At 44.7% G+C, this 14,732-nt stretch overlaps 1 protein-coding gene across 7 annotated transcripts in view; it reads left to right on the top strand.

Moving 5' to 3' along the window:
* The window catches only part of VWF (von Willebrand factor), a 259,168-nt gene that overhangs the window by 90,921 nt on the left and 153,515 nt on the right, over positions 1-14,732 (top strand). For all 7 annotated transcript variants that reach the window (XM_037913656.2, XM_037913649.2, XM_043529527.1 and 4 more), the window contains 5 exons: positions 706-901; positions 1,532-1,747; positions 8,690-8,930; positions 10,211-10,305; positions 13,342-13,502. In XM_037913656.2, coding sequence (XP_037769584.1) covers positions 706-901; positions 1,532-1,747; positions 8,690-8,930; positions 10,211-10,305; positions 13,342-13,502 — 909 coding nt within the window. The remainder of the gene's footprint in view (positions 1-705; positions 902-1,531; positions 1,748-8,689; positions 8,931-10,210; positions 10,306-13,341; positions 13,503-14,732) is intronic.

The raw sequence follows: 14,732 nt of genomic DNA, 5'->3' as shown, positions 1-14,732 counted from the left end.
CTTGTGTGCAAACACTTCTGGTAAAAGTTACAGTGTTTGGATTTGCCTGCTGCATTCCTCAAGAAGAGGCACCCCTCTGGTGACCTCTGAAAGCTTGTGATTTGACCCCTTCAGGGAAGTTTCCAAAACATATACAGAACTTTGGATGAACATGAGTCACTGTGTTTGGAGAATGACGGTGTCCTTAGTTAGAAACCCCTCCCCTGCTGCTGTTGTTAGTGAGAACAGGACTGGCTTCCCTTTGGAGCCCTTCACCAGTGATCTTTTATTAGCCAGAGGAATAACTGTGAAAGATATTCCACTTTTCAGCCTGCCTCTGTATCACTGCTTACCCCTGCCAAGCATACAGGGAGCTACTGTACCACTGGCCATTGGGCCAGCCCCCAAGAATTGTTTGTATTATTCATTTAGAGACCACATTCTTATGGATGTTGATGGGCACTGACAATTCCTATTGAAATGAATGGGCGTTTCAGGTACTTGGCCCCCTGGTCAGATTTGTCCTACTACTTCCCAACTCAGATGTTCTTTAAATATGTAAAAAGAAAAGGAGTACTTGTGGCACCTTAGAGACTAATCAATTTATTTGAGCATAAGCTTTCGTGAGCTACAGGAATTGAGGAATTTACATAGTCCAATAAAAATATTGCCATGAAACTGTGGACTAATATTGAAGAATAACCATTCTACCCTTGTTTCTGTGAGCTCTCCCCAATGTACACTGACAGAACTTGTGGTCTCTGTGGAAACTACAATGGCAATGAAGGGGACGACTTTCTGACACCTTCTGGCCTCGTGGAAGCCCTTGTGGAAGATTTTGGAAATGCCTGGAAGCTGAATGGAGATTGCCAAGACTTGTTAAAACAAGACAGCGACCCCTGTAGTCTCAACCCTCGCTTAGGTACGGAACCCTGGCCTCCACATAACATATGGTACAGTGTAACAACATGCAATCTTCCATCCCGTAAAAGTGCAACTGTTTTGTACTGGGAACAGGATCATGATAGCGTCTGTAAAATAAATAAAACACCTCTCATTCCTTGCACTGAATGAGGCAGGGGTCCTGTGGAAAAAAATACTACGTGATCATGTAATTAAAAACTGTATCATACTGTGTACACATAAGGAGGCTGAATTCAGGTTGCATGGGAAACCTGACGTCTGGCTTTTCCTAACTTCAGAGGGCTTGACTCTGTAACCTTAATAATGTTCTTTTTAAGGCAGTTTTTTAATTCAATTTTCTAATTTAAAAAAACAAACTGAAAAAAAAAACCCATCATGAAACTCCAGAAATTCCATCATATGGAACCATATCGATGCCAAAGTTGGGTCATGGAGAGGGTTTGGGCCATTAGATTTACAGCACAGACTTGAGCTAATGGAGTTATTTGCAGAAGTAGTGTCTACGCTACCTAGGTGCAACTGCAGCCTTTTAAGTGTATACAAGCACTTATTCTGATTATTCTTATTTCTCTTTACAGTCACTGCTCTTTTAGTGTAAAGTGTCTGGATACTATTTTTCTCATTTTAGCCAAGTATGCTGAAGATTCCTGCTCAATTCTGATGTCATCCATGTTTGAGCCTTGCCACCATGAAGTTAGCCCGTATCCATACCTGAAGAACTGTCGCTACGACGTTTGCTCCTGTTCTGATGGCAAGGATTGCTTGTGCGCTGCTGTTTCTACCTATGCCACTGCATGTGCTAGGAAAGGCGTTCTGATCGAGTGGCGGGAACCGGACTTCTGCTGTAAGTGAATGCTGCAAAGAAGTACTTTCTTGCATTGACTCTATGGTGTCCTTTGGCACGGTCAGTGAGGCCGAGGGAGTTAAAGGACCTGATTTCTGCAAAGTGCTGAGTGTCTCCTCCAGGACATGTGGAACACGCTCAATAGTCTTGCACTCCATTAAGAGTAGAGAGTGCTCAGTTTTTCAAAAAAGGTGCTCAGCATCAGGCAAAAGTAGCTCCCATTGAGCAAATCTCAGCTGGTTTGGTGGCTTGGTTCAGATAACTTCCCTACTAACTCTGGCTACCTATCTGAAAATGTTCTGACTATCTTGGGCTGGCAGTATCCAAAGTCTCTCATGAAGTTTATGGTAACAGGTTCTTTCATTGTATTTTGACATTTCCTATCTGGAACCCAATCCTGTGAGGCACTGACCGCCTCAACTCCTGTTGTCTTCAAAAGGAGTTGTGAGTATTAACCACTGTATCAGATCTCTGGCCCTAGTAGAAACCTAGCAGACTGTTTAGTTCAGGTTCCAAGGAAAGGCCCAAGCCAGTTCTTATGTCTGCACCATTTTTCCTATATGTGAGCACTATTTTGCTGTCATGTTTAGGCCTCTTTGTCTCCACTGTTAATGAATTCTAACATGACCGTGAGGCTGAAACATCTATTACAAGACAATGATGATTTATCATTGTTCAAGCAGTGCACAGAGTCCCTCCAGCAGGCTGTGGACCCATTGTGTTACACACTGTACAGATATAAAGGGTGGGATTTTCAGAGGTGTCTAAAGGAGTTAGGCCATATCTACACTTAAAGTGGTACAGGGGCAGCAGTGCAGCTGTGCCACTGTTGCGTTTCAGTATAGACACTTACTATAGCGATGGGAGGGATTCACCCATCGCCGTAGTAAATCCACCTCCCTGACAGTCTGTAGCTAGATCAACTGGAAGAATTCTTCTGTTGATCTAGTGCTGTGTACACAGGGATTTAGGCTGGTTTAACTATGCTGCTCAAGGGTGTGGATTTTTCAAACCCCTGAGTGATGTAGCTGGGTTGATCTCATTTTCTAAACTACACCAGCTCTTAAATGCTTAATTTCCACTGGCACCTTAAAGACTAACAGATTTATTTGGGCATAAGCTTTCGTGGGTAAAAAACCACTTCTTCAGATGCACTTCTTCAGATTTTTATCCATGAAAGCTTATGCCCAAATAAATCTGTTAATCTTTAAGGTGCCACCGGACTCCTTGTTGCTTTTTTGTGGATACAGACTAACACGGCTGCCACTCTGATACTTAACTTACAGTGAAAGCAAGTGGGATCTGAGGGCTGAATTCTCCTTAGGATTGTTTGAAAACCCCACCCATAATAAATGGCAGCCCCTGTCCCACAGCACTTACAATCTAAAAGGCTAGGCAAAACAGGTGGCTGAAACACACAAGTAGACCTGGGGGGCGTGGGGGTAGAGATTGATGATGGGGTGACAAAAATAATAGGATGATTATGCACGGACCAACAGTGTGTGTGTGTGTGTGAAGAATCTGGCAAGAGGCTGGAACAGAAAAAAACAATCTCCCTTTTTCTCATCTCATTATTAGGCAGAGCTGGTTGGAAAATTTCCACTGAAATGAAAGTGTGACACAAAATAGAAATAGCTTTCTCCATAAATGTTTGCGGAAGACTTTTCTTCTTTTTCCCAAACAGCTCTACTCTTAAGGACAGTAGACAATCGGGGATTTTGGGGAAAAGCCCATATGCTTGGCTGCACTCCAACCCAGTTCCATTATTCCTTCTCAAACAGTAGCAGGGTGGGGCAGCCATTTGAAAAACTGACTTACTGTAGAAGCTAGAGAGGTGAGAGGTCACTGGTGTTCCAGCTGATACAATCGGGACCAGTAGAGTTCAGTGATTCTGATTGTTGGAGGCTGGATAATATTTACTGAGAGAGAACAAGACTGGATTATGTTAAATTGCTGTATGGTTTCATAATATTGACCTAATTTATGTAAATGTTCAGAGAGTGGAACAGTAATTCAATAAAAATCCTTTTAAAAAAATCGCACAGGTCTGGAGGCTGAAAGCGAGAGCAGTGGTAATGCACCATTATTCTTGCTGTAATTGAACAAGTCAATTTTCACAATTAATCTTTAATAGTGTAGCACTGCTTCCTCTTCTCTGTACATTACAGAGCACTTTGTGCCTGCACCAAGTGCAGATTTCACTGACTGCAGATCCATCAGACCCCATTAGATAATTCTGATGCTCCAGACATCTCCTGTCACACAAAGGAGAACAATCATTCCTTTAATGGGCTTGAGACTTGAATATGCTGTTTGCATAATTTGTGCTGACGGCCCGATGTATTGAACTGGTGGTTGCTCCCCTGCTCTCTGGCTGAGATATAGGTTCACAGGCAAATGACTTAACAGAAGCACTTTGCTTTATCTGAAGTTCATAAGTGGCAGGTAGACTGTGGCCTCTTTATGCTACATGCTGTACAGATATATAGGGTAGGATTTTCAGAAGTGTCTAAAGGGGTTAGGCTATATCTAACTTAAAGTGATACAGTGGCAGCAGTAGATTACTATATTGCTAATGTAGCATGGCATTTCTGGCTGTTAAATGCAGCATGATAGGCTGTCGTACAAATCCAGCATACAGGTATTGAAAATCTTGTGGCTTCATTCTAATCCATTTGTCTAGGAGGGCAATCCAGGCCCTGTAGCCCTCTGTGGATGCAAGAGACCTAATAAGCAGCAGAACTAGTTGTGCTGCATAGGGGTGTGTAGGAGGATGGAGTCCACAATGGGGGTCTGCATCCCCTGTGTACCACATCTCCCCTACAAGGAGGAGGTATATCAGCCAATGAGTCACCAAGGGCTCCTTCAGGGCTCTCGAGCAGATTTCAGGGACCCATTGACCAACCCACCTCCTGCCCTATAGATTTGCTGCAGTAGTGTCCATGTTGCATGATTTATGTGAGGGGATTTCAGTGTGAGACGATATGTGTAAACTGCAGAGTTAACCCAGGCTCTTACTCAGGTGTTACCCTTACCCCCGTCCTGTCCACACACAAAATCCTCTCACATGAGTTTGCTGGTGTTTTAAACCTGGGGTAGCTGGCTTGTCTGAGGCTATGGGCTAGAGCTAAGGCTGTCCTTAGGATTTATGGGGCCCTACGCAGTAGTATTAAACTGGTGCCCCTATGCCTGACTTGCTCTTAGCAACACAAAATGAATATGGCCCCTGTTTTCTTCCTAATAAGGAGACTGCAGTGCACTCTGGGTGTGCATGGGCTGACCCGCTCTTAACTGCTGTCCCGGACATAGGCATGGACTCCATAGGTGGTTGCTATGGGGCTGGAGCGCCCATGGGGAAAATTTAGTGGGTGCGGAGCACCCACCAGAACCAAGCTCCCCCCGGTGTCCCCCTCCACTCGTGCCTCTCGTGCGCCGGCAGCCCCGCACTTACCAACTCCTCCCGCTCCCTCCCAGCACTTCTGGAGTGCTGCGAACAGCTGATTCGTGGCATTCAAGCTCTGAGAGGGAGGGGGAGGAGCAGGGAAGAGGCGGGGTGGGGATGGAGCAGGGGCGGGGTGAGAGCGGGGGTTTGGGGGAAGGAGTGGAGTGGGGCAGGGCCTGGATCAGAGGGGGGCGGTGTCGAGCACCCCCCAGCAAGATTAGAAGTCGGCGCCTATGGTCCTGGTGATGCCCCAAATGTTTGAGTGCCCTACGCAGCGGCATATGCTGCCTATGCCTAAGGACGACCCTGACTAGAGCTCAGGTGCCACTTTCACTCAGGCTGGTAATGTGCACACTTTGCTGTGAGGACTCTGGCTAAACCAGCTGAGTGCTGATAGTCCTCCAATGCCCTTCCCACAGTTCCCCATGTATGTCTGGAAGGACAGCCAAGTTCTCTCACAATTCACCAGGAAAAAAATCATAGAGTGGCTCAATTTAATATACGGTGTCACAAAGAACCATGCGATGTGCCCCCAGAAGGGCTAGTGACACAGAGAGCTGAGCATAGCACCAGTGAGGACACACAGGGAGGGCTTGCGGTGTGGCTGCTCCTATCCAGTCGTCAGGCTAACTCGGGTGTTCAGGCAGGGCTGCTGATCACCCGAGTTAACTCTGTGGTGAAGACGCACCCTAAAGTCAAAATGGGAACAGAGAAGCTCCCAAGATGGATGAATTTTGATGTAGAGCCACTAGCTATTGTAGTTTAGAGCAGGCATTTTTAGAGGTCACATATGCGTATCTGTTTCCCTTCAGTTTTCACACAGCCTTTCAGGGCAACAAGGTTTTTTTTGTTTTGTTTTTGTTTTGTTTTTGTTTTGTTTTTGTTTGTTTTAATTGCATGAATGACAAAGCATAAAGTCAGTTTTTTCCTCCCACCCCCCATGACCTTAGTTGCTGCTGTTAATAAGTTTCTTAGGGGAAGAAGGTTGCATTTGATGGCGCAAAATAGTGGAATTTGAATGTGCACGTGTCGTTGGACAGTTAGGCAGCCACTGTGGAGGACTGAGGATGCTTTTAAATCCTTAGTAAGGGCATGTGCAGCTAAGGCGTGTAACAGTGCCTCAGCTAAAGTTAGGACTAGCTGTGGCATTGTCAGTCACTAGAAACAAGGAGAGTAACTATTTGCTGGATAATTGGAAATGGGGCAGAACTGGAATCATTTATTTAAAGCATCCCAAACTTTGAGGCTCAAACAAATTAGTGTCTGGATTCAAACTCCCCCTGGTTTTAGTTTGCCAAACCAATTCCGTTTCTAATGGTAGCTCTACAGTAAATCACAATCATAACCCTCCTACCTGCACATGCCCTTAGTAATGATGAAGGAGACCTTTGAAAGTGCTCCTCAGCTTTGTCTGTCAAATTGTTCAGTGTGGTGTAGCTGTAGCCGTGTTGGCCCCAGGATATTAGGGACAAGGTGGGTGAGGTGGTATCTTTTACTGGACCAACTTCTGTTGGTGAGAGAGACAAGATTTCAAGCCACACAGCGCTCTTCTTCAGGTCTGGGAAAGGTACTCAAGAGTGTCACGGCTAAATGCAAGCTGGGACAGATTGTTTATCATAAGTAGTTATCACTTATTCTGTGGGAATATTCTATGGTCTCTCTAAATTCTTCAGTGTGATGTAGGCACTTACCTATTGCTAGAGCCTCACAGCCCCTACCCTAACATTCTCTATACTGTCCGGGGCAGTGGAGTAGCTGTTCCCGCATAGATCCTTCATGTGTAAATTGGAAGTGCCATACTGTTAACTGCAGCCAGAGGCCCATGCAACTGGGATAAAAGAGAGTATCTTCTATTTTCATTGCTGAATCAGGCCACGCCTCAGAGTATTTGCTCTCCAATAGGTGCCCATTGCTCTGGTGAACTTTGATGACCCCCCTCGGGCTCTATTGTGAGTTAGAGCACTAGCCTAGGAGTTGGGAGATGTGGGTTCTAGTCCCTGCGCTACTACAGACTTCCTGTGTGACCTTGGACAAGTCACGTAGCTTCTCTGTGCCGCAATATCTTATCTATTAAAGACTGAGAATTGGGTAATGGGATCCATATAGGTACCTAACCTAGATTGTGTCTTTGGGACTGGTAGGATAGGAGATAGTAGCAATACCATGAGAGCAGGATGGGAGGAGCATAGAACAGTGGCCAACCTTGCACGCTTTAACAGAGCGAAGCATGTGCTCTCCTAGCCCTGCGCTGGCTTAGCTCCATCGGCTGGTGTGGAAGAGGGTGGGGCCACGGCCCGACCATTTGCTATTCCTTTTGGGGTTTCTCTGATAGCCAGGAGGCAGCCCTAGAATCTTCAAGGCCTTGTGCTTGGGGAACACAAGGGATGGGATTGTCTGGCCCCTCTGCAGGGGTAGAACACTGAGAAGGCTCCTGCACCCCCTCGACCTAAGCTTTAGTTGTGATAGAAGCTTGCAAAGTCTGATCTGCAGCTGCTGGCCTCACTCCATTGAGGGTCCTACTTCACCTTAGACACCTGCTGTTTCCATTAGAAACTTGTTACAAATCCAAACGCTTCTGTAAATCCTAGTTAACAATACAGCCTTTGAGCAGAAATAGCATGACCCCGAGAGCGGCCTGTTCCTGGTCTTGTGGAAAGGAGAGGACTGACACGGCTACAACTACACTACATGTACATTTGTTGCCATTGCTGCCACCTCGTGTTGGATGCAGGTACAAACCAAGAAACTTCTCTCCAATCAACACTAGTAATTATAGAAGCAGACCAAGATATTAGAAAGCAGAGCCCCAAAGTTAGGCTCTGAAGGTCATAGTTAGGTCCCTGAAGAAGTGGTCTGACCGTAAAAAGTGCTGACTGCTGGGTGCTCAGCACTTTTTGAAAATCATGCCCCTTTTATGTTGATTTAGGAAACTAACCTAAGCAATCTTGACCCTAAACTACATTGTTTATGAAAACTAAGTAAAAAGAAAGAAAAGTACAGGTAGAACAATGATTTCGTAAACCCACAACTCCCTTTTAGAGCCAGGTAACAGCAGAAACTGGAGGCAGTTTGTATTACTCTTTCCCCCCCTTTTGTGGGAATCTTTTTCCAACATTCATTATCGAGTCTGCTTGATGCTGTAGCTTGCTCACGTTGTACAAGTGGTTCCATTGACTTCAATGGAACTATCTGCATGAGTTACACCAGCGGGATGTGGCCCTTGATGTGCCACTGATGGGTTTCCTGTTCTTTTTGAAATAATCTCCTTGTTAGGGTAAAAAGAGCTAATAGTAAAAGTGAATCAGAACACACACACACACACACGGCTGTTATCAGATCAAAAAATAGGCAGCTATTCATTTACAGCCTGGTTCAAAGTCAGCTGAAGCCAATGGAAGGGTTATACCTGTTAATGTGAAAACGTTCTCCACTGATTACATGAATTGTACAGTACAGTGGGTTTTTCCATTGTGGTTTCATGGATGTGTATTATTTCACAGCAATGACTTGTTCAGAAGGCCAAATTTACCAACAGTGTGGAACTCCATGCAACCAGACCTGCCGATCTCTATCCTATCCAGATGTAGGCTGCAATGAGTTCTGCATGGAAGGCTGCTATTGTCCACATGGGCAATATATTGATGAGCATGGAGATTGTGTACCAAAGTCCCAGTGCTCTTGCTACTATGATGGTGAGATCTTCCAACCAGATGATGTCTTTTCAGATCATTACACCATGTGGTAAGTGCAGTACTCATAACTGATTTCAGTTGTTTCTTTACATACCATTTACAGAGGTTTTTGAAAAGCCTCATTAGATAACTAGGCCAGACCGCTGGTGGAAATTAACATAGCCATACTGAAGTCAAAGGAGCTGTGCCGATTTAAACTAATTGAGGGTTTGCCCATAACTAATCTAAAAGTAGGCATCTTCCCAAGGCGTATCAAAAGCATCTGCATCAGGTAGTAAAATATGAAACCAGATTTTTCTGCAAAACAGTCTGCCAGTTTGAAATGGAGTTTAGTAACTTCCTTACCCTTTTACTGCTTTAAAAAATGTCTTTTTAATGCACACTAATACATTTTTTAAAAATGCTTAAAATCTAATTATCTCTATCAAAAAAAGCAACTACTAAGTAGCATTTATAATTATGAAATGGCAACTAGGAATTGAATTGATGAACAAGCCCAGTTTCCTGACAAGCCCAATTTCTGAAATAATATCCTCTCATTTTCCCCTTAACCAGAGAGGTCACATTGAGAGCCGTAAGCGGCCACTTCTCCTCCTCCACATTGCAGCAAATAGGGCTGTGTTAACACTCTGTTACTCAGTTTTATGCCAGTGTAAATTGTCCATTCATTTCAGTTGTGTTCCATCAGTATGACACTGCAGTAATGTGATGATGAATAATAATGTGTGCTTAAGGCAAGTTTGCCTTGGTAGGTTAAGGCAGTGGCTCTCAACCTTTCCAGACTAGTGTACTGCTTCCAGGAGTCTGAGCTGTCATGCGTACATTTCACTTACAAACTACTTGCTTACAAAATCAGACTTAAAAATAGAAAAGTATCACTGCACATTATTACTGAAAAATTACTTACTTTCTTATGTTTACCATATCATTATAAAATAAGTCAATTGGAATATAACTATTGTACTTACATGTCAGTGTGTAGTATATAGAGGAGTATAAAGAAGTCATTGCCTGTATGAAATTTTAGTTTGTACTGACTTCGCTAGTGCCTTTTATATGTAGTCTGTTGTACAATTAGGCAAATATCTAGATGAATTGATGAGCCCCTCTCTGCGTACCCCGAGGGATACGTGTACCCCTGCTTGAGAACCACTGGATTAAGGGTATACAGTGGGTATGGAACTACAGATTGCTCAGTGTATGTACAAATTGCTAGCTACAGCCTTGCATTTCTGGAGCATTTCTTGTAGACTCTCTAAAAACCATAATGCAAGTGAAAGTTAAATGTCAGTTTGTTAAATATACCCACTGTTTGTTTTTCTTTCATAGCTATTGTGAAAACGGCTTCATGCACTGCACTACAAACAAAGTCCCTGGTGCCTTCCTGCCAGATGTTTTCTTTGACAATCAGCCATCTGCCAGAAGTTAGTATGCTTTAAAAAATTTATATTTGTTGTTATTCTTTTCTACAGTGTCTTGCTACACAGTTTGAGGGGAGGGATGCATCAGTAGTGCTTGGGTGGGTGGGAGTGTGTTTATAAAACCAGTGCCTTCTATGGGATGGAGCTGGGTATATTCCCATCTTCAGGAGGATCTGGGGGTGTTCACTGCATTGCAGTGGGATGCTGAGCACCACTCATGATTGATTCCTAAATCAGTTACATTGGAGTTTCATTGGAGTTTCCCTTTAGCTAAAGGGATTAAGGGTGATGATCACTTAGGGGTGATTTTAGCCCCCAGTTGCTGTTGGATGATCACATTACAGCAGAGATCCAGTAAGCTTTTTACCCTCTGTGTCTGGCTAGGAAGTTGTAATCTTTTCTTTCAGATGTGGCCAGTGTCTCTGTTAGCCAAACTTTCGTCACCTCACAATTAGACTATCGCAATGCACTCTACAAGAGGCTACACCTTAAAACCATTTGGAGACCAAAATTGGTGTAAAACACAATAGCTGGCTCACTGAGTGGGGTATCTCAGTAGGAGCACATGACTCCACGAACATCACTGGCTTCCTATTGGTCTCCTGAGCGTGTCTAAGCTGTTGGTTATGAACTATACAGCCCTAAATGGCCTGGAACCAGCCTACAAGAGGGACCCCCTCTCTCCCAATGCTGTCCTAACAGAGCTGTAGTCCACAGGGGAATGTGAGCTGGATCCCCTTTGTTATAAAAGAGAGGGGCCAGCTGGTAAGGTGTTCACTGTGCAGGCTCTGGGAATCTGGAACTTGTTCTAACACTTGTCAGAAAGAGCCCAAATTGAGTGACTTTCTGGAAAAGCTGCAAAAGACACCTATTTAAGAGGGGGTTTGGAGAGGGCCAAAGGTGTATGCTTCCAGGACCATGAAGGGATAGAGTTGGCTGAATGCCAGTTGAACTGATTTACTTCAGTGCTGCTGAGCTTTACTGGTATTGCGAATGGTGTGTTAGGGCACCTAGGGCCTTGGATAGGCATCTATTTAGATATTATTTAAATAGAAATAATTACAAATAAATATATCAAGAGCTGGTTGGAAAATGTTGACTCTCCATCAAAAAATGGATACCGCAAAAGTCTGGTAACTTTATAACTATGTTGGTCAGTGGGGTGTGTGATGGGTTCCCCCCACCTACCCCGCAGGATGCCACCTGGAACTGGGGTACCACTGAGCCCACCTGACCCACCAGCCTGGGCTCCCTCTCACACTGTGCCGTGTGACAAGTTGCTAAACTCTCCAAGCTTGCTCTTTCACCAGCATACACACAGGAAGGGACACACCCAGCTGCAGCTTCACACATGAGATCAGCTCTGCATGGGAAGGCTCACCTAAGGAACTGCCCAGTTACTCAAGTGCACACCCCACTTTGAAGGGTAAACCCAAATTTATACCATCTTGCACTGCACAGGGAACTGCACAGCTTAAGCTCATGAAATTCACCCCTCCCTCAATGTGGAGAGGAATATACACAGCTTTCTGCCCCAAGTATGATTTCCACATGCTGGTTTTAGTCAAAACAAAAACAAGTTTATTAACTACAAAAGATAGATTTTAAGTGATAGCAAACAGATCAAAGCAGATTGCCTTAGTAAATAAACAAAACCGCAAACTGAGCTTAACACACTAGATAAGTAGGATGTGAATTATCAGATTCTCACCCTGAGTGATAAACAGGCTGGCAGATTCTTAAGGCACAAGCTGCCTAGGCTCTGCAGTTTGGGTTGTCCAGGTTTTCATACACAGGCTAGAAATCCCTCTAGCCTGGGACCATCACTTCCCCCAGTTCAGTCCTGCAGTATTTCCAGGGGTGGTGTTGTAGGGAGAATGAGGAACCTTCATGATGTCATTTCTCCCCTTTTATATCTTCTTCCCACTTGCGGGAAAGCTCTTTGCTGTGACCTGGGTCAGACAGTTCCCATTGTGCAGTGCTATCTCTGAGAGGTTTCTGTTGTACACAGTTCCTGGGGTAATCCGTGTGCCTGTGTGCCTTTCGTCAATAAGCCATTAACCTTGTTTGGCCTTTTTATTATTATAAGGCGGCTTGTGGGTGTTTTCAACCTCCCAACACATTTCAGTAACAAACACGTAGCTAGACTTCATAACTTCACATATGACGACAGCACATACAATCCAACAAGATGTTACTGTCTAGCAGATCAAGACTTTTAGAATGATACCTCACAAGGCACACTTTGTACAAAACCTATCCTAATTACATGATCATGGTGACTGTCGGAGTGCCAGGGTGTCACAGGGTGATTTTCTTTTACTGGAACTGCCAGAGACTTTCCCTATTGCCTTTCCTTGATGGAGCACATCCCTGCTGCTGCAGTCTTGCTTTCTGGTGAGGATAGGCTCTGCAGCAGGGAGACAGCAGGACGCTATGCTGCTACAAATAACCGTGTATAGATGGGAGAGGCACTGCTTGGGCATGTAGAGAGCTGTGTAGGGTGCATACCCTGAGGCTCTGGCATGTCTTCACTCATCTAAGCAGAGCCTTATGGTATACACTGCTATTTATACCCATGCTAGGGGGTGTGTGTATTGTGTGTACTCGGCACGCTGCCATAATGGAGTGCACACTGTTGACATGCCTATAGTTGTACCAGCCTAGCGAGGATGCAATTATACTGAGTGCTTTACACTGATATACCTTATTCCTCTTCTTTAAGGGGCATCACCTATACTGGCACCTTTCTCTCAGTATAACTGTGCCCACATTAAGGGATTGTACTGCTTTAACTATACTGATGTAGTTAAAGCAGTACAACTTTTGTGTGTTATCCCATTGAGATTCACTGGGGTTTTTAGAAATGTCACCCTCTAGCCACACAGGCATGGGAAACTGGGTATGGAACCTGTGTTCTGCTTTAGTCCTTTCACAAAACCAAGGTTCTGATCAAAATGCTGACAGATCCCTAGGAGCGGAGTTATCCTAGTGAAATTTTCTGCTTAATTACAATTGTTTACATTTTCTTCCTTCAAGTAAAAAGAAGCTTGACATGCAGGGCACCTATGGACAAGTTTGTTTGTCCTCCAAATAACCCAAGAGCTGAAGGGATAGAGTGTACCAAGACCTGCCAGAACTACGACTTAGAGTGTGTTAGCCATGGCTGCATATCTGGATGCCTCTGTCCCAAAGGAATGGTAAGCAAAATGTGAATTGCTATGTTTAGTAACTGAGGCAAATAAAAGTGGATCATCCTGATGTTCTTGCTTTCATTCTTTCCCATTCACAGCTTTCCTGCTGTTCAAAACCATGTGGTTGGTTGCAGTGTATTCTGCAACAGGTAGCATAATAATTGATTGCTAAGAGCCACATTTTGATGCCCCAGAGCAGGTGCATTGGGAAGGGAAAATGCACAGAGAACCCCTTCCCCCTACCTAGCACCCCTTCATAGAAAGCAGCCAGAATGACTATGCAGCAAGACAATGACTATGATTAAATCTCATGATTTAGCGTTTCAGCTGGCCACCTGCAGGAAGGATTTTTTTTTCTAATGCCCAATTACCTTGATGACTTTTGCCTTTCTTTGAAGCATCTGAGATTGGCCACAGCTGGAGATGGCACACCAGACAGGGTGGACCAGTGCTAGCTCTCTTTGTGCTAGCATGCTAAAAATAGAATGTAGCCATGGCAACGTGAGCTGCGCTATGGCCTTGCCATATCAAGTACGTACCCATCCGAGACCATAGGCACGTACTCTGGGTGGCTAATCCAGCCTAGAGCTCATGCTGCTGTGGCTGCATTCTATTTTTAGCACTCTACGACAATGAGAGCTATGATGAATATGTCTACTTGAGCTGGGATTCACACCCCCAGCTCCAAGTGGAGACATAGCTTTTGATTCCTGGCTCGTGTGCATTGCTTATTGTGCTCAGTCAAACTTATCTCCAGTTTTGGGTCAGGATGGGATTTTTCCCCAGGGTCAGATTGGCAGGGACTTAGGGCTTTGCCTTTCTCTTCAGCATGGGCCATGGACCACTTGCTAGCATCATCTCACTAATCAATTTCCTGGCACTGCAGGGGCCTCAGGTGTTGGTGGCACCTTGCTTTCTCCTGCTCTCTGCCTATGTGGCTCTCCTACCACACAACAGTTTAGTCCAGAGGACAGATATGCTTTAGTCTAATTTACATCAGTGGACTCAAGATAGGAGTATCTGGGTCAGATTTAATAACCTGTGATATACAGGAGGCCAGACTAGATGATCTAATGGTCCCTTCAGGCCTTAATCGCTATAGAATCTATGAGAATGCTGCAGCCGTCATTCTCAGAGCATGGGGTAGGGATGCTGCACAACCTATTGGGGCTTGTCTAGCCCGGTGAGGAGGTGTGGTTAAGCTCTCAGTCACCCACACAGCTGCTAGTGCCCAGA

Source organism: Chelonia mydas, chromosome 1 (assembly GCF_015237465.2).
Source record: "Chelonia mydas isolate rCheMyd1 chromosome 1, rCheMyd1.pri.v2, whole genome shotgun sequence".
NCBI classification, from domain to species: Eukaryota; Metazoa; Chordata; order Testudines; family Cheloniidae; genus Chelonia; species Chelonia mydas.
Note: the sequence above shows the minus strand (reverse complement) of the source record. Positions and strands in the feature narration are given on the sequence as shown.